The sequence below is a fragment of the Aethalodelphis obliquidens genome, unplaced genomic scaffold, assembly GCF_003676395.1.
Source record: "Aethalodelphis obliquidens isolate GAN/ISIS:26980383/991018 unplaced genomic scaffold, ASM367639v1 scaffold45, whole genome shotgun sequence".
Lineage (NCBI taxonomy): Eukaryota > Metazoa > Chordata > Mammalia > Artiodactyla > Delphinidae > Aethalodelphis > Aethalodelphis obliquidens.
The window spans coordinates 7817271-7840435 of record NW_020837989.1 but is presented as its reverse complement, the minus strand read 5'-3'; the positions used below and the strand labels follow the sequence as shown (position 1 = coordinate 7840435).

The 23165-nt window shown below is 43.6% G+C and overlaps 1 protein-coding gene across 2 annotated transcripts; it reads left to right on the top strand.

Moving 5' to 3' along the window:
- Positions 1 to 319: 319 nt before the first annotated feature.
- Positions 320 to 22442, top strand: SMIM3 (small integral membrane protein 3). Of its 2 annotated transcripts, XM_027081533.1 has the most exons (3): positions 320 to 807; positions 19853 to 19983; positions 21141 to 22442. In XM_027081533.1, exon 3 carries the CDS (start codon positions 21152 to 21154, stop codon positions 21332 to 21334), a length of 183 nt encoding a protein of 60 aa, XP_026937334.1. In that variant the 5' UTR covers positions 320 to 807; positions 19853 to 19983; positions 21141 to 21151; the 3' UTR covers positions 21335 to 22442. The 2 variants fall into 2 exon arrangements, with proteins under 2 accessions (XP_026937334.1, XP_026937333.1); XM_027081532.1 differs by lacking the exon at positions 19853 to 19983 and having other exon boundaries at positions 330 to 807.
- Positions 22443 to 23165: the final 723 nt, after the last annotated feature.

Sequence of the window (23165 nt, the reverse complement as noted above, 5' to 3'; positions counted from 1 at the left end):
ATAAACAGGAGGCACAGAGGCACGTTATAGCAGGCAACCAAGCAATGTCATTCATGCTGGCCCTCCAACCCTGTCCTCACAACACGACTGGGAGACAGGTGTTCCTGTCCTCATTTTACAGAGAATGCAAGAGTCAGCGAGGTGAAGCCTCTTGTTAAGGATCCTACGCTCAGTACATTGCAAAAGAGGAGCTTTGAGTTCTGCTCCTCCATTCAAACCTCCTTCCAAAGCCAACTCCAACCAAAGGGCTAGACTTTCCCATGTGTAAGACTACAGCTGGAAAGGATCACAGAGGACACATTTTAGGTCAATTCTCTCTGTTTACAATACAAGAGAGTGGAGACCCTCGACAGAAGTGATTGCTAAGGTCACAAGGCGAGTGCGTGACAAGTGGCACTCTCGGAACCCCAAGACTCGGTTTCTTCTTTACTGTGCAGCCCGCTGGGGAGGCAGGGGGAGGAGTTGAGCCGGGCTGCAGCTGCCGAGGCCCCCGCGTTCCGGGGGCGGTCCCTGGCGGCCGCGCATTCCAGAGCCTCCAGAGCCACCCGAGCAGAGCGTGCCCCGTGCCCAGCCGCGCGTCCCGGCCACTGCTGCGCGCTCCCGCCTGCCCGGGGCTTGGAGCTACGGGGCACATTCGGGGCCGAGATCCCGGGGCTAGGGGTCGCATCCCACTGCTAGGACCCGTACCGTCCGAGGAGACCTGGAGAAGCGTTCCGGCTGCCTCTACCCCAGGAACTTTTCGCAGACCTGGCACGATCCAGCAGCGGCGGGGGCCGTGGGTTTTCAAAGGAGCTGTGCGGATCCAGGGTGAGTGGGGTTATTAAGTGTAGTGCCTGGGACTCTGGCTCTCGTGCTGCCTCTACCCCAGTGCCTTCCCAACTGCCCTCTTTTCTTCCACATTTCTCCCCCTTCATCACTTTTGCTTTTCTCTTTTCTCCTTCTGTCCGCCCCTAAGTTCCAAAGACCTTCGGCGCTCGATCTTGGGCTTCCCCGGAGGCCGGAGCTTGGATGGGTGGGCTCCCAACCCCACCGGAAACGGGCCTCTCTCGCGTTTCCCTGCTCCTGCCCGGGGTTGGGGAGCGCGACCCCTCCTCCAACAGGCTCTGCTACCTCTGCTCTCCAGGCGCGGCGTCAGGGCTCAGCTCCCCAGCCTGAGCACCGCTGTAGGCGCTGTGCCGGCAGTTTGGGTCCTTGCACCACCCAGAACAGCAGGCTATCTGTCTTACTTTTCTCAAAGTCCTGCGTGGAGGGCACCAGGGATTTGGAGTCAGGGGTGGTGGGTTCCAGCCCTGGTCTGTCACGAGCAGTTTCTCTGTGAAATGGAGAAAATACCCTTTGCATACAGATCAAATGAAAAGGGAACGTGCAAAGTAACTCGGAGAGAAGCCTTCCTCCCAAGCTCCCTCCTCCTGCCGCTTAGGACTTGGTTGTTCCAATTGCCAGTTCTCTTGCACCTCCGAACCCCCTTGAGTGTAGGGACTGTCTACACTCCTTGAGTGTAGGGACTGTCTCGCATCCTCAGCGCTTGGCACGGGGCCTGGTGAACCGGCGCCCGATACTGCCTGCTGAGTGAGAGAGAGATGTAAACCGTTAAAAACCATACAACTGTCAAGGTTGTTTTTTGGATTCAGTGGCCAGGCTGGGCTCTTATGCATGCAGCTCCACTTGTTTCTTCTTGACTCGTTTTAGTCTTGTTGGCACCTGGGAGCTCGAGTCTCACATTTGTCTATAGATTCCCTCAAAGCTCTAGGCTGTAGTGTTGAGAGCTGCTCACTTATTCAAGGATGAAAGGTTCCCTGATCATCTGCTATGATCTGTGGTCCCAGTGTGGTGGGTAAATAGTCCATAGTCCGGAAGGATTGTGAATGCTTGAATAGGGTGGGGCTGGGGGTTGGGTGAACCTTTCCCTGGGAGTCAGGAGACACTGAGTTACCTTGAGGGGTTTCCCTATCTGGACCTTGCTTCCCCCACCTATAAAATGAGGAAGTGGAGGTGGAAAAGTTGGGTGTCTGTGGTTAAGGGGGATGTGCTTCGGGGGTTATTCAGGGCACTCAGCAATCCTCTGAGCACATATGAGACAGCCCAGCTGAGCCTCAGGACATCATGTACTTCTGTCATAACAACAACCAAAAACAGCCATGAAGAAGCGTTTCTCTGCTCCAACCGAGACCTCCTGTTTCCAGCTGTCTTGGGGTTATGAATCTTGCCACGGGGGTTATAACTCATGCCCCATCAGATCTTCCAAACACTGACCTCTCAGAGCGTCAGAGCTGTGGGCTCCGCCGTCCCATAAAATGTCTGGGGATTCCCTTTCTCTGGCCCAGCCTGAGAATCACTGAGCCGTGGTGAGGTGTTTGAGACATAAATCAGAGACTCTGGGGACCAAGTGTGGTTGGGTCACATATTGGGCCCAGGGGTGCCAGACCAAGGGGGTAAAGAGGTAGTTACAGCCTCAGATGCTTTCCCAGCCATATTCTGATCCTTTTTTTTAAAGAAAAGTGCTTCTCAGAAAAAAATGACTCACAAGCAATTTTTGTTAGCAGTAGCTAGAGAATGGGTAACTGACCATTCTGGTGAATGTAGTGGTGCACCTGGTCCTTCTTGTGGCGTTTCTAAAAGAGGCCCCCGCAAAGATCCACCTTGTTGACTATCAGGTAAAATAAAAGAACATATTCTAGAGGAAATAATACCTACAGGACTTTAAAAAAAAAAAAATGCCACCAGAAAGCGTAGAGTCTGCTCTTCCAGACTCTACACTTCAAGCTCTTCAAGATCAGTGAAACACGGTATATTTGTAATAGATGTTCTGTTCCCCTACACAGAGGTGCCTGCTATACTGCCTATCACACTCTAACGAAATATTAGAATGCTTTAGTGAGACATGTACAAAGTTTCAAATAAATACATGAAGTGCAAAAAAAAAAAAAAAAGAAAAAGAAAAGTGCTTCTGTTTCTTCTCCATGGATTAAAGCATAAAAACACAGGAAATATTTCCAAGGAAAGAGGATCTTTATCTTGATTGTCTTACATTGCCACTATTGGCAGTGGTATCAAAGACGTGTACTCGCACTCACAGTTTATAAGAGTAAATGTACTCGCACTCACAGTTTATAAGAGTAAATGTTGGCATTACCACACATTGCTGACCCCCTCCCTGATTGGCCAGGTAAGCTGAATAATGTAATAATAATCATACTTGACATTTATTGAGTGCTTGCTATTAGCCAGGCATTATTTTAAGCATTTTACATAATGCTATGATATTTACCATAATCCTATGAGGTAGTGACCATCACTGCATCCATTTTATAGATGAGGAAAGTGAGATCCAGAGAGAGTAACTCACGCATGATCACACAGGAAGTAAGTGGCAGAGCTGCAATTTGAACCCAGGCAGTTTGGCTCCAGGGCCTGTGCTCTGAACCTCATTGCAGTTGGGGGGATCTGGATTCAGATCTTGCCTCTGCCATTTACTCACAGGGTGACCTGGGGGAGTTAAGTGAGAATTTGACAGCCACTGGACTAGTGAATCACTGCGGACCCTAGTACCCTTCCAACTCACTAGGGAAACAGACAGTGAACCTCAAGTGAGAGTGGTGTACATCTGGGAGTAAAGGCTAAGAGTTAGGGCAACTCTTAGCCTTAACTAAGGAAGGGCAACAGGTCAGAATTATAATTGCCTGGCACATTAAACAACAGCAGAACAGATTCAGTGACTAAATTGTGTGACTTTAAACTACTTAGTTGTGTGTAGATACAGCTTCCTTATTTTGTTGATTTGGACCCCGGTTGGCTGATTGGGCATGTGAATTGCTCGTAACCCACTACATAGGACCGGGGGAAAGAAATGGAGGAGGGAGAAGGAAAGACAGAGAAAACAACTGGGTTCCCCAAATCAGTTTCAATTAATGATGACATATATCTGTCACACACATCACTCCTCCTAATTCCCTGCCCCAGGCTGACACTGGTACTCAGGACTTTTCAACAAACCTCCACGGGGCAGGAGAATCCTTCTTAACACGGTGCTCTGGACAGCCTCTACGGACTGATTGTGAAGCGTCTGTCTAGCCCTCTCAGACTTCCCACTTCGTTCCTCTGGGATATGTATGGTCAAGGAGGTAACGAGGGGCAAAACAGGAGACCTTTCTTTTTGAGTGCCCCGGGTGGCATCTTAGGAAACACCCTGGGGCTTTTTAAAGATTAATCTTCTTTTTCCCTCAGTCTTCTCTATGTTTTCTTTAATGGTTTTCACCCCAACACACCATCCTGACCTGGGGCGGAGCTCTCCGGGGAGCAGACTCAGTCTTTGAGAGCTGGCCCCTTAGGGGGGTCACCTTGTCCATCCTCTCCTATTGACCTACAGGAAACTGAAGCTCACTTTGAAAGAGGGACTTACTGAGGATCACGTCCTGCATTCGTTTTCTAATGCTGTAACAAATTACCGCAAATTTAATGGCTTCAAATATATTGTATTACAGTTCTAGCAATCATACATCTGGCATGGATCTACCTAGAATAAGTCGAGGCCTCCTCAGCCTGCGTTTCTTTCTGGAGTCTTTAGGGGAGACTTGGTTCCCTGCTTATCTGAGTTGCTGGCAGAACTCAGTTCCTGTGGTTGTAGGACTAAGGTCACTGTTTTCTTGCTGGCTGCAAGCTGAGGGCCGGCCATTCCCTGCTTCTCAGGCCACTGCATTCCTTGGCGCATAGCCCCCTTCCTCCATCTTCAGAGTAAGTAACAGCCAGTCAGGTCCTTTCTCTGACTCTGCTGCCTTCCGCTTCACTTTTAAGGACGCATGTGATTAGACTGGGTTCACCTGGGTAATCCAGGATACTCTCCCCATCTCAAAGTCCTTAACTTTAATCACAGCTGCAGAGTCCCTTTGCCTCTTCCCCTGACTCCTCCCTCTGAGCCATGCGTCCTTGTTCATATTTAAGGTTTGAGGACCGGGATATGCACATCTTTGAGGGGTCATTATTCTACCTACCATACACAGCAAGGTCCACTTCAGCAGAGGGACTTGTTCTGGATCACACATCTCGGCAGGGGGTTCGCACCACTGTGGTGCCCTTGCAGCTCTATCACTGACACCCCTCCACCCCCCAGCCCCCCGAGAGCCGATCTCATGGAGGTCTCCTTTGTCAGCCCAGCAGCAGCAGGCACTTAGTCACTGGCAAATAACAATGATGGATGGTAGAGGCTTAAACAGGATGCTGTGGATTTGGCCCGGGTTTCTCCTCTGCTGGCTCCCTGTTGGTTTCTAAGACTCTGTTATTGGCCGGGTCAGATGGTACGTGCAGTCTTGAACAGCTCTGGCTGCTTTCTGATCTCTTTGAAATATCCTGGTGTTTTTCCATTTTTCCAGCCACAGAGAGCAGATAGAAACTCAGTCAGGGAACAAGTCTTTAGACTGTTAAGAATTTTGGAGGAGATAGAAGCCAACTGGGGTTAAATGAGAACAGAGTGCTCCTCAGGGACCTCGGGTCATTGGAGAAAGTCCTCTGATTTCCTTTTTTCACATTTTTGATAGTTGTGTGTCCTTCCACTGGCCCCTTTCTTTGGAACAAAGGTCCCTGGTGAAATGGACTCCTTGCTGAGTTGGTAAATAATTGAGGCTAACTATTACATAACACTGTTTCCAAGAGTAAATGTGAAGCTGGGATGGCCTTCTCACATTGGACTTGTCGTGAGAAATCCCCTTCCCTTTTATCAGCCTCTCTGTCCTCTTTGGAGAACAGAGAGAGAAAAGGCCATACTCCGGGCAGTAACCCCCCAACCCCTACACATCCACCTCAATGCCCAGCCCCTGAACACAGGGAATCAAAACCTGAATTTGACTCACCAGCCCAAGCAAGTCAGTAGGTGGGAAGCCTAGAGGACATTATTCTGAAAGGCCAGTGCTCCTCTGCCTTGCACGTACAAGGTGGACTGGGAAATAAAGAGGCCCCATAATCCTTCCTCAGTGTACAGAGATCAAGTCAGAAGGTGTTATTCTATTCAAGAGATAAGGTTCTGGGGGCTTCCCTGGTGGCGCAGTGGTTGAGAGTCCCCCTGCCGATGCAGGGGGCGTGGGTTCGTGCCCCGGTCCGGGAGGATCCCACATGCCGCGGAGCGGCTGGGCCCGTGAGCCATGGCCGCTGAGCCTGCGCGTCCGGAGCCTGTGCTCTGCAACGGGAGAGGCCACAACAGTGAGAGGCCTGCGTACCGCAAAAAAAAAAAAAAAAAAAGAGATAAGGTTCTGACTTCAAGGTCATTGAACTTCTACAGGGATGAGGATCCTTTCTGGACCTCCCCCACTAACTAAGTTCTAGGAGTTAAGCTCAAATCTAAAGTTCCCCATCTGTCCATATTCATTTCTTTGTCAATCTCACATTCATTGGGCACTACTGTGTCCCAGAGCAGAGCCTGTGATGGGTACTAAGTGAACAGCAGAGAACAAGAGATGATGCATCTACTCTCCTAGGACTTGCACTATACTTTGAGTGGGCAAAGATGGCCAATAAAAACAAACAAGCAAACAAACAGGCTAGTTTCAGGCTGTGAAAAGTCTATGAAGAAAATAAAACAAGGTATGAGATAGAGGATGGCTGGTAGATAAGATGGTAATTTAATAGGGTGGGTCTGGAAAGGCTTTTCCAAAAAGGTGGCATTTAAGTTGAGATCATGGCCACTGAGACACTGGATATTGAAGAGATCCGGCGGCAAGAGCATTTTAAGAAGAGGGAACAGCAAGCGCAAAGGTCTTGAAATGGAACAGCGCTTGGGACACAGGTCACTAGGTACCCCAGGCTACTAGGTGGCCAGTGGGGTCCCTTCTTGGTACATGAGTTGCCCTCTCTGTCTGGCCTAAATGCTCCATTCTTTTCTGACAATCTCACCCGCTCTTTCAGAGGGTAGAGCCTTACGAAGAGGTGCTATAAACTGGGCCTTGCTGGTAAACCCCCTAGTCTACTCCCCTGTGAACCATTACCTCATTGTTCACATTCTGCAAGCTGCTTCAAGAGATGCCTCCAGCCCAAGTGACTCAGAGCTGGTTCTAGCTGCCTCCTCCTTGGCCTCCGTGTCTAGTGGAAAGGAATCATCAGCACTGTCTGCTCAGAGCTCTGGCAGTGCCGGATTAAGGCCACACCTGCAGGAAGCCACCTGCCTCTATCTGCCTTTTCTCCCACTCTGGCATAATTAAGTTTGCCTGCCATCAGGAAGTCATTTCTTTTATTGCATTCTTCCTTGGAGAACTCCTTGGTGGTAAAACTGGTTGGATAACCACTGGCAGTCTCTCAAAAGTTAACTGTTAGCTGCAGTTCAGATGTGGAGAGTGTGCATTTCTGGTGGAAGGTCAAAGCTGGGACAGACATCAACGGCTGTTTGTTTATGAAACTATCACTACAGTTTCCTAGATCAGTCGCAGAGCAGTCATGGTGCCCAAACTAATGGTGGAGGCTCTGAACTTTGTGTGAGTTTGGGAGCTGTGTTCACTAGCTCAGTTTAACATTTATGAAGCCCTTACTGTGTACCAGGCATTGTCCAAGTGCTTTATGTGTATTATCTCATTCAACTTCCATGGCATCCCTATGAAGAAGTTACTATTAATAGTTATTATTATTCCCATTTTACAAATGAAACTGGAGCTTTAAAAGGTTAAGTTTCTTGCCCAAGCCACCAGGACTATATGTGCTCCCAACACACCAAGTATCTCATCAGCTCTGGGCTTTGTTGATGATGTTTATTCTACTGATCTTGCCTTTCCCCATATTTCTTTCTTTTGAACTCCTACTTATCTTCAAAGTCCATATCAAAAGCCCCCTTTTTTGCCTTCAATTTTACTTAGACAAAAATGAAGGCATGAGGATTAATATTTTTTTGAGCATCTGTTATTTTCCAGGACTCCATACATATTATCTCACTTTATCCTCGCAATAGGATATTGCAGTGCAGTGCTTTTAGTGTCCCTATTTTAAAGATGAGAAGACAGGTTTAGCGTTTTTAAATAACTTGTCCAAAGTCATACTTCTAAGGGTGGAAAGCAGGATTCAAATCAAGTACTCTACTTCTTTCCTCCTTGGAGATAGCATGTAGTTTGTACCTTTAGTCCACTTTTCTGCCTTGTATTGTAATTCATGTCTTTTCCTCCAGAAGAGCCTGAGCCTCCTAAGGGAAAACACTGTATTTCTCTCTGCCTCCTAAGGGAAAACACTGTTTTTCTCTCTATCTCCACACCCACGCCCCGGTGTTAATCACAGTGCCATAAATGTTTACTGAATTAGAATGAATTGCTACTCTACTTGGACTGGAGAAATAGGTCAGCTTAACCAGTGCTGCTGCTGGTTGATTAAAAAAAATTGCTGGGCTTCCTTGGTGGCGCAGTGGTTGAGAATCTGCCTGCCAATGCAGGGGACACGGGTTCGAGCCCTGGTCTGGGAAGATTCCACATACCGCGGAGCAACTAGGTCCGTGAGCCACAACTACTGAGCCTGTGCGTCTGGAGCTTGTGCTCTGCAACGAGAGGCCGCAACAGTGAGAGGCCCGCGCACGGCGATGAAAAGTGGCCCCCGCTCGCCGCAACTAGAGATAGCCCTCGCACAGAAACGAACACGCAACACAGCCAAAAAATAAATAAAATAAAATAATAAATAGCGTTCCCTTAAAAAAATTGTTAATATGGATTAAGCATCTATCTTCTTTGTTGATAAAGCGAAGACACAGTCCAAGTTAGGGATGCTAACAAACTCTAGCCAAAGGGGTGGATATTTGCAGAGAGTCCCTATGGTCAGGAATTATTAATCATAGGACGAACATTTGTAGAGTGCTTACTGTTTGTCAGAACACTGCTAAGTACTATATGTGATTATCTCATGGAGTTCTCCTAACCCTACAAGGCAGATACTATTACTTTCCCATTTTTGTTTTTGTTTTCAGCTGAGTAAATGGAAGCATTAGGAAGTTAAAGTAACTTATACAAGGTAGGTGAGCTAGAAAGTGGTACAGCCACATTTAAATCCAAGCCGACTGGCCTCTAAGACTGGGCTTCTAACACTACTCTGCAGTCTGAGTGTTTAGGAGCTAATTCCCTGCTGTTTCCAAGTATTCTCTCTACTCTAAGAGCTTCCATCACCTTACCAGATTACAGGAGCTTGGGGCTTTGCTGACTTAAGAAATGTTTATTCAGTACCTATACCACTGAGTAGAGAGGGAAGGCATTCTGTGAGGAGAACGGAGCTGTGTTGGGTAAAATCAGTGCTGGGGCAGAGCTGGAACCCAGGCAAAGTCCATTCCTCTCCTAGTCTTTCGTCCTCTATGCATGTTGGCTTTTTTTTTTTTTTTCCATTTTGGTGGAATCTCCCACTACAAGTAGGATTCTATTGTCTCTCCCTGTCTTCTCTGATGTTCTTACCCAAGGTGAGGAATAAATAAGTTACAAGGCTTAGTCATTACGTTCCTCACTGGGTTGATCTGCATTTGGACCTTAAGTCAAAGGGATGAAATACAAACGCTGGAACTATATCCATGAGTGCTTCTGACAGGACACTGCTTTGCTTTGCTTTTGGTGTGTGTGTGTTTGTGTGTGTGTGGTCCTGGAAAACTATCTCCCTGCCTCACCTTTGGGGAAATTGTTTAGGGCTCTGGGCCTAAAGGTCCCCTTAGGTTTTTATGTAGTAAAAAAGGTACAGTCGAGAAGCCTGTACCAGCCACTATGGAAAGCAGTATGGAGGTTCCTCAGAAAACTAAAAATAGAATTACCATATGATCCAGCAATCCCACTCCTGGGCATATATCCGCATAAAACTTTAATCCCAAAAGATACACGCACCCCTCTGTTCATAGCAGCACTATTCACAATAGCGAAGACAGGGAAACAACCTAAATGTCCACTGACGGATGAATGAATAAAGAAAATGTGGTACATATATACAATGGAATACTACTCAGCCATAAAAAAGAATGAAATAATGCCATTTGCAGCAACATGGATGCAACTAGAGATTATCATACTAGGTGAAGTAAGTCAGAAAGAGAAAGACAAATACTATATGATATCACTTATATGTGGAATCTAAAATATGACACAAATGAAACAGACCATGGACATAGAAATCAGACTTGTGGTTGCCAAGGGGGAGGGGATTGGGGGAGGGAGGTTAGGGTTAGCAGATGTAAGCTATTATACATGAAATGAATTAACAACAAGGCCCTACTGTATAGCACAGAGAACTATCTTCAGTATCCTATGATAAACCATAATGGAAAAGAATATTTTAAGAAAGAATATATATATGTATAACAATCACTTTGCTCTATAGCAGAAATTAACACAACATTGTTAACATTGTTAATGTTAATGTAATCAACTACACTTCAATACAAAAAAAAAAGAAGCCTGGCTGGGTCTCATTCATTATATTAGTTTATTCTCTATCACTGCTCTCTCCAACCCGATGCCCCACCGTCTTCTCCCAGCTCCCATCTGAAACAGGATAGTGATGGAATTGAAAAGAGCACTGAGAATCAGGAGGCCTGAGTTCTCCCCTGGGTCCTGCCATTAACTTGCTATGTGACCCTGGGCAAGTCATGTGCTTCATCTGTAAAATGGAAGGTAGATTATGTGGTTTAAACTAGATAGTGTCTAAATTCTGTGTAGATTTCTAGAATACCATTACTTTGTAGAAGTTTCACCTCCACGGAACAAACCCAGTAGGATACAGTATTGCTGTATTAGTTTTCTATTGCTACCATAACAAATTACCACAATTTTGTGGCTTAAAACATACATTCAGAATCTCACAGTTTCCTTGGGTCAGGATTGCAAGCACAATTTAGCTGGGTCCTTACAGAGCTTCAGTCAAGGTGTCAGCCAGACCTCATTGTCATCTGGGGGATCCATTAGGGCAGAATCTGCCTGCAAGCTCTTTCAGGTTGTGGGTAGATTTGTTTCTTGCAACTCAAGGCCAGCAGAAGAGTATCTTTGACCTAGGGAAAGCTTCAGCCCTCTTTTAAAGGACTTCTACCTGATTAAGTCAGACCCACCCAGGGTAATCTTTTCCATTACTTTAAAGTAAGCAATTCTAGAACCTTAATTACATCCGCAAAATCCCTTCACCCTTGTTACTGACCTAACCTAATCACAGGGTAACACCAGGGAACGGAGATTATGGGAGCCACCTTAGACTTCTGCTTACTGTCATTGCTTTACAGAAATAGCCTATTTACAGTTGTAACTGGAGCATACTAGAGCCAGCACTCTATTTTCTGAGTCAGGTCAAATGACTTAATGTATGAAATAAGTTCTAAAACTTACTTGTTCCTACACTAAAACTACTCTGCTTTGAACTTGCTTTTTGAATGCAATACGTTATGCTTCCCTTTATTCTAATGTAATTACTCTCCAAGTTATTCTCTTCCAATACCATTAATGAATATATAGTTATTCATAGAGGAAATAATCTAAATGTTAACTTTTTATTTTAAATTAGTTTTTCTACTTGAAATTATATATTGTAGAAAACTACTAATTTAAGAAGTTTTCTGTGTCCTTAGGTGATTTCTAAAATCTTTTTGTTCCGTCAGTATTTGAGAGAGATGTGTTGAACTCTCCCACTATAATTGTAGATTTGTCCATTTCTCCTTATAATTCTGAGATTAGGTATATTAAAATTAAAAATCATTTTATCTTTTGACATCTCTAGTTATACTTTTTGCCTAAAAGTCTACTTTTTCCGATGATAAGATAGCTCTACTAGCTTCCAAAATTTGTGATAGATGGTATTTCTTTTGTTTCCATTTACTTTCAAAATTTCTGAATCCCCATGTATCTCTTGTAAAAAAAAAAATTATATTTTTATATGCTCTGATAGTTTCTGTTAGTTTGGGTTTAAATTTACTATCTTTTTATGTGCTTTCTATTTGTCCCACCTGTTCTGTTTTTCCCCCCTTTTTCTTGTTTTCTCTGAAAATCATGTACCCTTTTGCTACTTTTAAATGGCTACCCTAGAGATTACAATATACATCCTTAATTTAACAAAGTCCAATGTTATTTGGTTATCTTGCCCTTTCCCAGACAATGCCAGAATATCAGAACACTTTAATTCTGTTTCTTCTGCTATTTATTTACTGTTATTGAATATTTAAATCCTGTATTTTTATCCGAAATTTTATTTCATCTTAATACTTTTCAGTTATTTTTGTTCACTTTAAAGAAATCATTCTGCTTTCTAGATTACATTGTTTCTGTTGAGAAGTTAGCTCTCAGTCTAACTGGTTTTCATTTGAAGATAATCTTTTTTTCTCTTTGTCTCTGGCTTTCAGCAGATTTACTATAATGCACCTAACTATGGATTTCATTTTATTTATCTCGCTAGGACTTCATGGGGCTTCTTTACTTTGTGAATTGATGTCTTTCATCAGCTTAGTTCTTTCTTTCTCTAATGTTGTTTCTGCCCCATTCTCTCTTCTCTCTTTCTAGGACTCCAGTTACGTGTATGTTGTATTGTGTCACTGTTTCCTCTATACCCCTTACCCAGTTTTCTGTATTTTTCACCCTTTTATTTGTCTGCATCATTATATTTTCTCTCTGATCCTCCACTTCACTAATTCTTTTTTCAGCTATGCTTCATTTGCTGTTAAGTCCATTCATTGAGGTTTTTTTCTTTCAATTAACTATATTCTTCAGTTCCAGAATTTCTATTTGGTTCTTTTCAAAAATCTGTTGTGTTCTTTCTTATAGTTTCCAGTTCTCTGTGAAAATTTTCAATCTTGTTTTATTTTGTCCTCAAACATAGTAATCAAGGTTACTTAAAGTGTGTGTCTGTCTGACAACTCCAATATCTGGAGCCCCTGTAAATCTTTTTTTTTTTGGCTGCGTTGGGTCTTCGTGGCTGAGCATGGGCTTTCTCTAGTTGTGGTGAGTGGGGGCTACTCTTCGTTGCAGTTCACGGGCTTCTCATTGTGGTGGCTTCTCTTGTTGCAGGGCACAGGCTCTAGGCATGTGGGCTTCAGTAGTTGTGGCACGAGGGCTCAGTAGTTGTGGCGCACAGGCTTAGTTGCTCTGCGGCATGTGGGATCTTCCCGGACCAGGGCTCGAACCCGTGTCCCCTGCATTGCCAGGTGGGTTCTTAACCAATGCGCCACCAGGGAAGCCCTGTAAATCTTTTTCTATTGTCTGTTGTTTCTGATGGTTCCATTCTAGGCATCTTGCCTTTTTTCACTGCTGCTTATTTTTGGTCATGATTGGACATTTGAATAAAAAATTTGAAATTTGAATGAAAGTTTGAATTGTGATGTTATCTCCTCTAGAGAGGATGTAAGTTTGCTTCTGCCAAGGACCTGAAGGTACTAGTGATCTGGAACAAACTTAATTCAATTTCAGGGACTGTGAAGATTCAAAGCTGGGTTGCAGTCTCCGGGATTGGTATACTTCTTGTTCACTCTTAGCACTAAGAGCGCTCTTTGAAGTCCAAACTCAAAATGCAGGGGTTTTGCTTTCTCTGTCTTGGGAGTCTTGTACTTTTGAGTCTGTCAGAAACACTGCTTAGCCTCTATCCTCCACTAACGGAAATGCTGCTTCACATGCCAGGCTCACCTCCCTGAATTTCTGTCTTCTTCCAGATCTTAGCCTGGTAATTCTTCATCATTTTGCTACTTCTTAGTGTCTTTGAGCAGATTTTTGGGGGGCCTAATTTTTCCAGTCCTCAGTAAGAAGTTTGGTCGAAATTATCTAGTTTGTCGTTAACAGAAGTGGAAGTCCTGATCTTTGTAGATTGCATCTCTCTTTTTTTAAACTGAGGTGTAATTAGCATATGACATTATATTAATTTCAGGTGTACATGATTCAAAATTTGTATATGCTGTGAAATAATCATCACAATAATTCTAGTTACCATCTAGTCACCAAAGTTACAAATTTTTTTTTCTTGTGATGAGAAGTTTTTTAAGATTTATCCTCTTATCACTTTTCAAATATGCAATACAATACTCTTGACTATAGTTACCGTGCAGTATATTACATCCCCACAACTTATTTATTTTGTAACTGGAAGTTTGTACCTCTTGACCCCCTGCTCCCATTTTACCCACTCTCTGACGCTTCTTCCCTCTGGCAACCACCAATCTCTTCTCTGTATCTATTGGTTTGGTTTAGTTTAGTTTTGTTTGTTCATTTGTTTGTTCATATTTCACATATAAATGAAATGAAATGGTATTTGTCTTTCTCTGACTGGCTTATTTCACTTAGCATAATACCCTCAAGGTCCATCCACATTGTCACAAACGGCAAGATTTCATTCTTTTTATGGCTGAGTAAGTATTCCATTGTGTATATACACCTCACCTTCTTTATCCATTCATCCGTTGATGGACAGTTAGTTTGTTTCCATATCTTGGCTATTAAAAATAATGCTGCAATGAACATAGGGCTGCATTTATCTTTTCAAATTGGTGTTTTTGTTTTCTTTGGCTAAATACCCAGAAGTGGAATTGCTGGATCATATGGTAGTTCTATTTTTAATTTTTTGAGGAAGCTCCGTACTGTTTTCCATAGTGGTTGCACCAATTTACATTCCCACCAACAGTGTAAAAAGGTGCCCTTTTCTCTACATCCTTGCCCACACTTATTTGTTGTCTTTTTTGTAATAGCCATTCTAACAGGTTGAGGTGATCTCTCATTGCGGTTTTGATTTGCATTTCCCTGATGAGTTGTGATGTTGAGCATATTTTCATGTGTCTGTTAGCCACCTGTTTGTCTTCTTTGGAAAAATGTCTATTCAGATCCTCTGCCCATTTTTTAAATCAGATTTTTGTTGTTGTTGTTGCGTTGTATGAGTTCTTTATATATTTTGAATATTAACCCCTTACTGGATATATGCTTTGCAAATATTTTCTCCCATTCAGTAGGTTGCCTTTTTATTTTGTTGATAGTTTCCTTTGCTGTGCAGAAGCTTTTTAGTTTAATGTAGTTTTTTTTATTGTTTATTTTTGCTTCTGATGCTCTTGCCTTTGGAGCCAGATCCGAAGGATCCTTCCCAAGACAAATGTACAGGAGTTTACTGTCTATGTTTTCTTCTAGGAGTTTTATGGTTTCAGGTGTTTAATCCAGTTTAATTTTTATGCATGTTGTAAGATAGTAATCTAATTTCATTCTTTTGCATGTGGCTGCCTAGTTTTCTCAATGCCATTTGTTAAAGAGACTGTCCTTTCCCCATTGTGTATTCTTGCCCCCTCTGTAGTAAATTAATTGACCGTATATTTGTGGTCTTATTTCTGGGCTCTCTATTCTGTTCTGGGCTCTCTGATCTGTTTGTTTTTATGCCAATACCATGTTTTTGTGATTACTGTGGCTTTGTAATATAGTTTGAAATCAGGGAGCATGATGCTTCCAGCTTTGTTCTCTCTCCAGATTGCTTTGCAACTCAGGATCTTTTGTTGGTTCCATACACATTTTAGGATTGTTTGCTCTATTTCTGTGCATACCTTTTCTTAATTCTCTAAATCTAGAATGCCCTTTGACCAAAAACAGTAATAGTCTGACCTGGGCTTAAAAGAGAGCTATGGATCTGGCATCTCCCTGTTCATACTCCTGGGTCTATGTGGGTGCTTTGGAGGTAGCTGTACGTAGTGGTGAATACAGGGTCAGGAGACCTGAGTTTGAATCCCGTTTACTAATTTTATGATCACAAGCCAGTTAACCTCTGTCAGATTTAGTTTCCACATCTGTAAAATAATATATCCTGCACAGGATTACTGTGAAGTTTAAATAAATTAATGTATGGGACAAGGCCTAGCACAGTCCTTAGCAGTTGGTATTTGTTAAACACATGCTGGCTTGTGTGATTCTGTGTTTAAGGGGAGGGATACTTAACTTCTTTGTGCTCCTTGGAATTAAAAGAGTCATGTCTTTTGAGTAAATAATAGTAACTCCTAAGAGAGTATCTTGTATATAGCAAGTACTTAATGAGTGAATGAATGAATGAACACCCTAGACAGAGTTACTAGTCCTGAGAGTGCTCAACCAAAAACTATTAGTGCTCTGTCAGAGAGGTGAAAGTTATTTGTTGGGGAGTGAGTCTCATAATTGAAAGGTAGATAGATAGCACAGATTAGTCACTTTGAATTTGGTTATTCTAAACCTCCTGACTTGTAGGAAATTTTAATTTATGAAATGTATATTTTTTTGTTGGCACTAGAAAATTTGCCATATGATAGAACTGACTGGAAGGATTCTTTTTTTTTTTAGTAAAAGAACTTTCAGTTACTTAAGAAAAATGGTCCCAAAAGTAAAATTTGATGTTTCTGAAGCAGGCAGCAGGGAACCTCTGCTTTCCTTCCTAGACTGGACCAAACAGACTACTTGATAGATGGGATGAATTTCCCACTTTTGGAGAAGGTACAGTGTTTTCCTCCTTTGGAGGAACTACCATTTTTTCTTTTTTTGCCCTTACACTTAGTCTTATTAATGGATACAAAATAGTCATTTTGGGATTCTTAACTTTTCCATTGCTTAAACTCATGGTCTAAAGTTGAGCCATGATGTCTCCAGGTCACAGGGCAGGTGGTGTAGGGCCTAGATGGTGTCAGTGGCTGATGGAGCCAGTGGCTCCTTTGTTTGTCAGCTCAGGGTGACTTTAACATAGATTCTTAGACAAACACATCGAACATATGTTAAAGTTTATTATTTATTAACGAGGTAAATAGATAAAGTATACCAGTTTGAAGTAACAAGAATTTAGGCCTGACTGCTGGTTTACCTTCCGTGGTCATAAAAACATTATATTTTTATCAATGATAAGGTTATATTTGTGACATGAATGGCTTGTACCATATTCCAACTTGACGTATTCATTAGAAATCACAAGTAATATATCTGCAAAGCAAACAATAAGCTTATTGATCTATAGTTATTCATTAGATGTACCAAGAAACAGTTTTATGCCCTCACAAGGAGCCAGTCACCCAGATGCCAGACGAGGTCAAACAGAAGTCAGCGAGTCCTGCTTTTTCTCAAGCCAATTTTTCTAGCATGCCATTAATGGTGCTGAACGTATGGTTTGTGTAGTTCTCATTTGGGGGAAAATATCTTTTCTTTCACAGTGGGGAAAGGTGGAAGTTACTGGAACCTCTGTTACATGGGGGGGAGCAGCTCATCAGAGAATACGCTGGAGGACTGAGAGGGTTGAAACAGGGAGAGGGAGCTCCCTGTGCCCTCTGACTCCTGGCCACGTGTATGGCCAGCCTTAGAGCCCTGAAGGGCCCTTGGAGAACATCACAGCTTGTGACTTTCAATCTGTGTTCTGAGGAGCCCAAGGGGTCAAGGAGCAGCTGAACAGCTGTGCTGTACCAAGTGAGCAGGCTGTGCTAAGTGGGGACACCAGAAAAATAACTGGGAAAAGTTATGTTCTCAGATCTTTTCAGTTAGAAGAAAAAAATGACTTTAATTTCATTATAACATGTACATTTTGGTGTTATGGTTTAGTATTGCTTTGAGTTTGAATTATATATGTGAAGGGGGTGGGCACCCTAATCTCTAGTGCTTAGGGCCTCTAAGGATTCAGCTCTGCTTACTGGATGGGACCCCAAACCCCTCTCGCTGAGCACTCCCCAGCAGTCTAGAGGAGCCCCAATTTTATCTGTTTTTGTGACTGGGTTTTAAACCATTTCATGTGTGAAAAAGTAATAGTGGTACAGTCTGGAACACAGACAAAGTTTCATTTATTCATCGATTTGTTCTGTTTTGTTTTAATTAGGGCCAGTGATCTGATCAGATTTATGTCTTTGAGTGATCATTCTGGAAGCGGGTGGGCTTGAAGGTGGGGGAAGACCTTTGGGCTTCAATGTTGCCACCTGTGAAACAAAGGCTAGTTCTAGCTTCAGTGGTTTTTGGTTGTGGATGAGCCCTGAAGCCTGAGTTCCCGTAAATGACAGGTTTTCCTTATGAAAATCAGCCAGGGAGATTATGTGTTCCTGGCATTTGGAGTTACAGAGACTGTTTGATGTTAATGGGTTTACCGGAAAGGGCTTTTGTGTGGTTCTTTTGGCCCAAGGCAAGCTAGCTATTGATGTAATCAGGAGACCACAACGAATGATTTCCCCCACCCCTGTCCCTCTTTAACAGTGTGCGTCTCCTGTGACTCACGCTTCTGCGCCTTAGACCTTGGAGAAAGTGACCATGTTTCTGAGGCTGAGGCAGGGCCAGCCTGTGCCTCTTCCTCCGGGGCAGGCCCCCTGCCTTATAATCCTGTGGCCCTGAGAGCCTCGCTAGAGGCTTCTCCTCCATCCTAGAATGTGCCCGCATCTGACTTAGACTGGCTACAGAGCACGGAGGAATCAGTTCCCAAATCATGGAGCTAGGAAGAGTGGTAGAGGCCTTAGAGATCAGGGATTCCCAAAGCTGGCTGCACATTCAAATCACCTGGGAAATGGGAGTGGGGGAGGCCCCTCTGGAGTCTAATTCAGTAAGTCTGTGATGGGACCTCGAAGCAACGTTTTTTAAACTGTCCATAGGTGGTTCTCACTTAGCACGGTATATGGCATTTGGTGACCACTAATCTAGTCTCATACTTTAATTTTATTTGGCTTGAAAATTGTATGTGTGTGTATTTAGTCTTTTTTAATAAAGAAAAAACAAAAACAAAAAAGCCCATTTTTCCATCAACCGGTTGACTTGAAAAACATTAAAAGTAAGACATGCTCATGTTTATAAAACTCAACAGTATAAAAAAAATGAAGAATGAAAAGCAGGAACTTTTCCCACTCCTAGTCCAACTCCCAAAGGTAATCACTATTAACATTTTCTTCGGATTCTGCTTATAAATGATTTTACTTTAATATATCCTCACCTATCTATCTACTTAATTCTACAAAATCTGAACCAAAGGAGTTATCCTATACACATTATCCTGCACTTTATTTTTTTCCCCACTTAGGACTATTTTGGAGCTCACTACAGATCATCATTCTTTTTGATAATAACTATTAAATAAGTTAATATTTGTAACACACTTGGAACCGTGCATGGTGTGTAGCAAGCACTGTATATTTGTTAAATAAATGAATGAAAATTGCTGTCTGGTGTTCCATTATATGGATATACTCTACTATTTATGGGTACTCCTGTTGTGTTAGTTGCTATAGCAGACAGAGCAGAAACAAACACCCTAGTATGTATGCATATCTTGGAGACTGTACCTTGGGTATGGTAATCAGTAAAATTACTTAATGAGGCCACAGTGGGCATGGAGCCAAAGGCATTAAAAAGGAAAAGCTATTGATTTACGTAAAAGCAGGAAATAGGACTGGAATTGGGAATTTTGCCTGGGACCTTGAATCACAGAATTATAAATCTTTGAGCTAGAAGGAACTGTAGGAGATTGTTTATTCCGGCCTTGTGACTTCTGGGCAGGGAACACGTTGCACCTGTGGTTCCCGGGTTGTGCGCTGAGCCCTGGGGAGCCGCAGTGAACTCATTGGAAAAGTGTGTGTCTGGGAGCTGTGGGATCTTTAAAATTTTTGACAGGAATATTGATATTTGACAACTCTCAGACGTTGTGCAAACTACTAGTTCAAGATAATTTACAGTCTAACATTAATCATCCTACATTCCTTTTGGTGATGCTATATTTTGTGATGCTGAGTTTTTTTTTGTTTTGTTTTGTTTTTGTTTTTTTTTTGGTATGCGGGCCTCTCACTGTTGTGGCCTCTCCCGTTGTGGAGCACAGGCTCTGGAGGCACAGGCTTAGCGGCCATGGCTCACGGGCCTAGCCGCTCCGCGGCATGTGGGATCTTCCCAGACCGGGGCACGAACCCATGTCCCCTGCATCGGCAGGCGGACTCTCAACCACTGCGCCACCAGGGAAGCCCGATGCTGAGTTTTTAACAGTTGCCATGATACTGCAAGCACAGCACACAAATGAATGTGGAATAGGAAGTGAGCACGGCATCGTCCCATCTGACTCCAAAGTTTGAAAAGTTGTGCAATGCCTCACAGTCGCACACATGCCGTAAGTAACTGGCTAAGAGTGAAATACAAATTTTTTCTTTCAACTTCTGTGTATTATATTTTCAAACAGCTACTCATTTGTTAGGACATAAATGTTTATTAAATTGAACCTAACTACGTAATAAATGGAACTGCGAGGTATATCTTTTGGCCTAGAGTGCTGTGAGAAAATTACTGAAGGTGCTGTGAATCGAAAAAGTTTGGGAACAGCTGATTTACATCTTGATCCATCAGAACTCTTTTAACTGCAAGTGAGAGAAACCAAACTGACACTGGCTTTAGCAAAACTAGAGGATTATTCGCTTATATATCTGGGCCGTCCGAGGTTGCAGATGATGTCAGACTGGCTGGGTTCAGGTACTCAAATGAGGTTGTCAGGACTCCACTTCTCTTTCCATCTCTAGGACATGCTGTCACATGTGGGCAAGACAGCCCCACGCCCATCCTTTCCAGACTCATATCCTTTCAGTTTAGCAATCCCAGCAGAAAGAATCATCTTTCCCAATACTTTGTGAATAAAATCCCTGGGAGGACTTTGGTTGACCTAGCCTGGATCACTTGCCTATTCCTGAATTGAGGCCATGGAGAGTTGTAATGGCCAAGCCTAGGTCACATGTGCTTCCCTGTGCTCAGGTGTGTGCCCTAACTAAACCACACAGAAAGGGTAGGTTCTTCAGAAAAGAGGAGGACCTGTTACCAGGAGAAAGGGAGAAGGGGTGCGAGACCAAAAACAATAAATTTCCCATTTTACAGATGAGGGAGCAGACTGGTGGTATGATAGTTTAACAGTTAAACATGAAGACTCTGGAGTCCCACCCACCTGGCTTTGCTTCCTTGGGGAAATTAACTACAGCTACATCTTTTAAGGCTTTAGAGTCTTCATCTCCAAAATGGAAATAACTGAAGATAAAGGCCAAAAAATAAAAAAGCATGACAATAATAGTCCCTACCGCAAAGGGTTGGTGGTTGAAGTGAGGACTGAGTTAATACACGTAAAGTGCTTAGGATAGGGCCTGGCACATAGGAAGCCCACAGTAAATGAGGCCGTTACTATTATTGATCAGGCAACATTAACTGAGTACACAGCAGCTGGTAAGTGACCTACCTTCTGACTCCTGGGGTACAAAATGGTGAATTCCTCTTTCCTGCCTGTTGCAGAGTGAAGCAGCATGGATGCCATCAGCCAGGTCCCCATGGAAGTCGTGCTCCCCAAGCACATCCTGGACATCTGGGTCATTGTCCTCATCATCCTGGCCACCATTGTCATCATGACCTCCTTGTTGCTGTGCCCGGCCACTGCGGTCATCATCTATCGCATGCGGACTCATCCTGTCCTCAATGGGGCCGTCTGAGAACCTCCCAAGAGGGGCAGGTGATGGATGAGGACAGCGTCCCTGCCCCCAGCTTCTTTCCCTTTCTCAGAAGAGCTGCAGGAGGGACTTTGGAGCATGGACACTGGAGCTCGATATGTGAGGAGACCTGAGTTCTGGTTTTGATTCTGCCACTGGCCAGTGGTGTGAGTTTGGTCAAGGGACCTAATTCTATGAGTTCCAGGCTCCTTATTTTCCAAATGGGGATCATGATTCCTGCCCGTCCTACCTCATGGGGTTGTGAGAACCAATGACCTAGTGGAGGTTAAAGCTGTTGGTGAGTAGATACACAGGTGTTACTGCTGAATGCTGAGAAGCTTTGAAGAACCAAAGACCCTAGCTGCTGATGAGGGGTGAGGGAGACACTGGGGCAGAGCAGTCTTCCCCAGTGCCCCTAAGATGAAGGCAAGCAAAGGCACCCCGTCATCATTCCAAGGGACCAACAGCATGTGGCTCAACGTTCTTTCCTTTGAGGTGCCACTCCCTTGAGTTGTCTAATTTGGGAGGGAATTGAGCATGGCAGGGGGAGGGAGATGGGTGGATCTTCCCAGGACACCGGAATCTGCAGTTTGGAGGGGCTCTGACATTTCTTGGCAATGCCAAGGGAGCTGGGGTGATGGGCTTCATTCTGCATTAGCGTCCTATAGCTTTGACGCTCAAGCAGTGTTGGCAGATGCAGGGTGGCTGAGTTCCCTGGCCAGCTTTCAGGATACCCAGCACCCGCCCCGTCCCCTGTGTGCCCCTCCGCCCCAGCCCCTGCTGTAATTAGGTCCACCGCATAATGTGTACTCCCTTCATCCCCTCCCACCAGCACTGCAACCATTCCAAGGTACGAGATGTTCCCAGCACCTTTGGAACTAACTCAAACAATGATGTTTATTTTAAACGCTACAATTTATATTTATATGTATAGAGAGATTTCTGGACCACTCAAGCTCTTTGACCGAAATAAGGAGCATCTGGGGATTTGTTAAATTATGTAAGAAGATAGCACAGATTATCGGGATATTATTGTGTGAAAATGATGCTTTTAGGTTGATCTGATTTCATTGATGTACCTAACTAATTTCCAATAAAGTGCTAGAGTGAGCATGTCTGAAGTCTTTCTTTAAAGAGCACCTATTAAACTCAGTAAGAGGATTCCACTGAATTTATGGTCTTAGGGACAGATTGAATATAGGAATAGAAAGGGAAAGAGGACAATCAAATCAACTTCAGTAAGTGGGTGAATAGTTGTGCAGTTTACACAGACATAGAATGCAGGAGGGAGAACAGATTTTGGAAGTGAGATGACTTTAGTATCGGGTTTAACATGTTGAGTTTGAGGTGCTTGTGCTATTCAGGTGGGTACTTTCAGGATGCAGTTGGAAACCTGGGAAAGATTTTATAGCTGGGATTATGTTTGGGGGGATTATCTGCATAATTAGACTGGGAGGAGTGAGGTACTAATGCAGAACTGGTAGAATGCTAAAGAGGAGTGGAAGGGGAAGAGGGGGGGAATGACAAAGCAAGGAGACGGAAAAGGTCATGTGATGTGAACTGATTATGAGAGGGATGCAGTCGTACTCTGTGAGCAAAGGAAGGATGGGGGGTTAGGAATTGGAGACAGCGGGAACAGACAACTCTTTCCAGGAATAGAATGTAGTATAGAGGTAAGAGAGGAAGGTTTCGGAGAAAATGGTCAAGGGGGGATAGATATATGTGACAAGATTCTGATTGGTTTGCTCAGCATCTATTCCAATTTTTTTTTTTTTTCCTAATATGCCTTCCTGGGTGGCAGAGGCTAGAAAGTGAAAAACTATACTGAATGTGA

Coding starts and splice junctions, on each gene's coding strand:
- SMIM3 (XM_027081533.1), top strand. CDS start 21,152: ATGGATGCCATCAGCCAGGTCCCCATGGAAGTCGTGCTCCCCAAGCAC.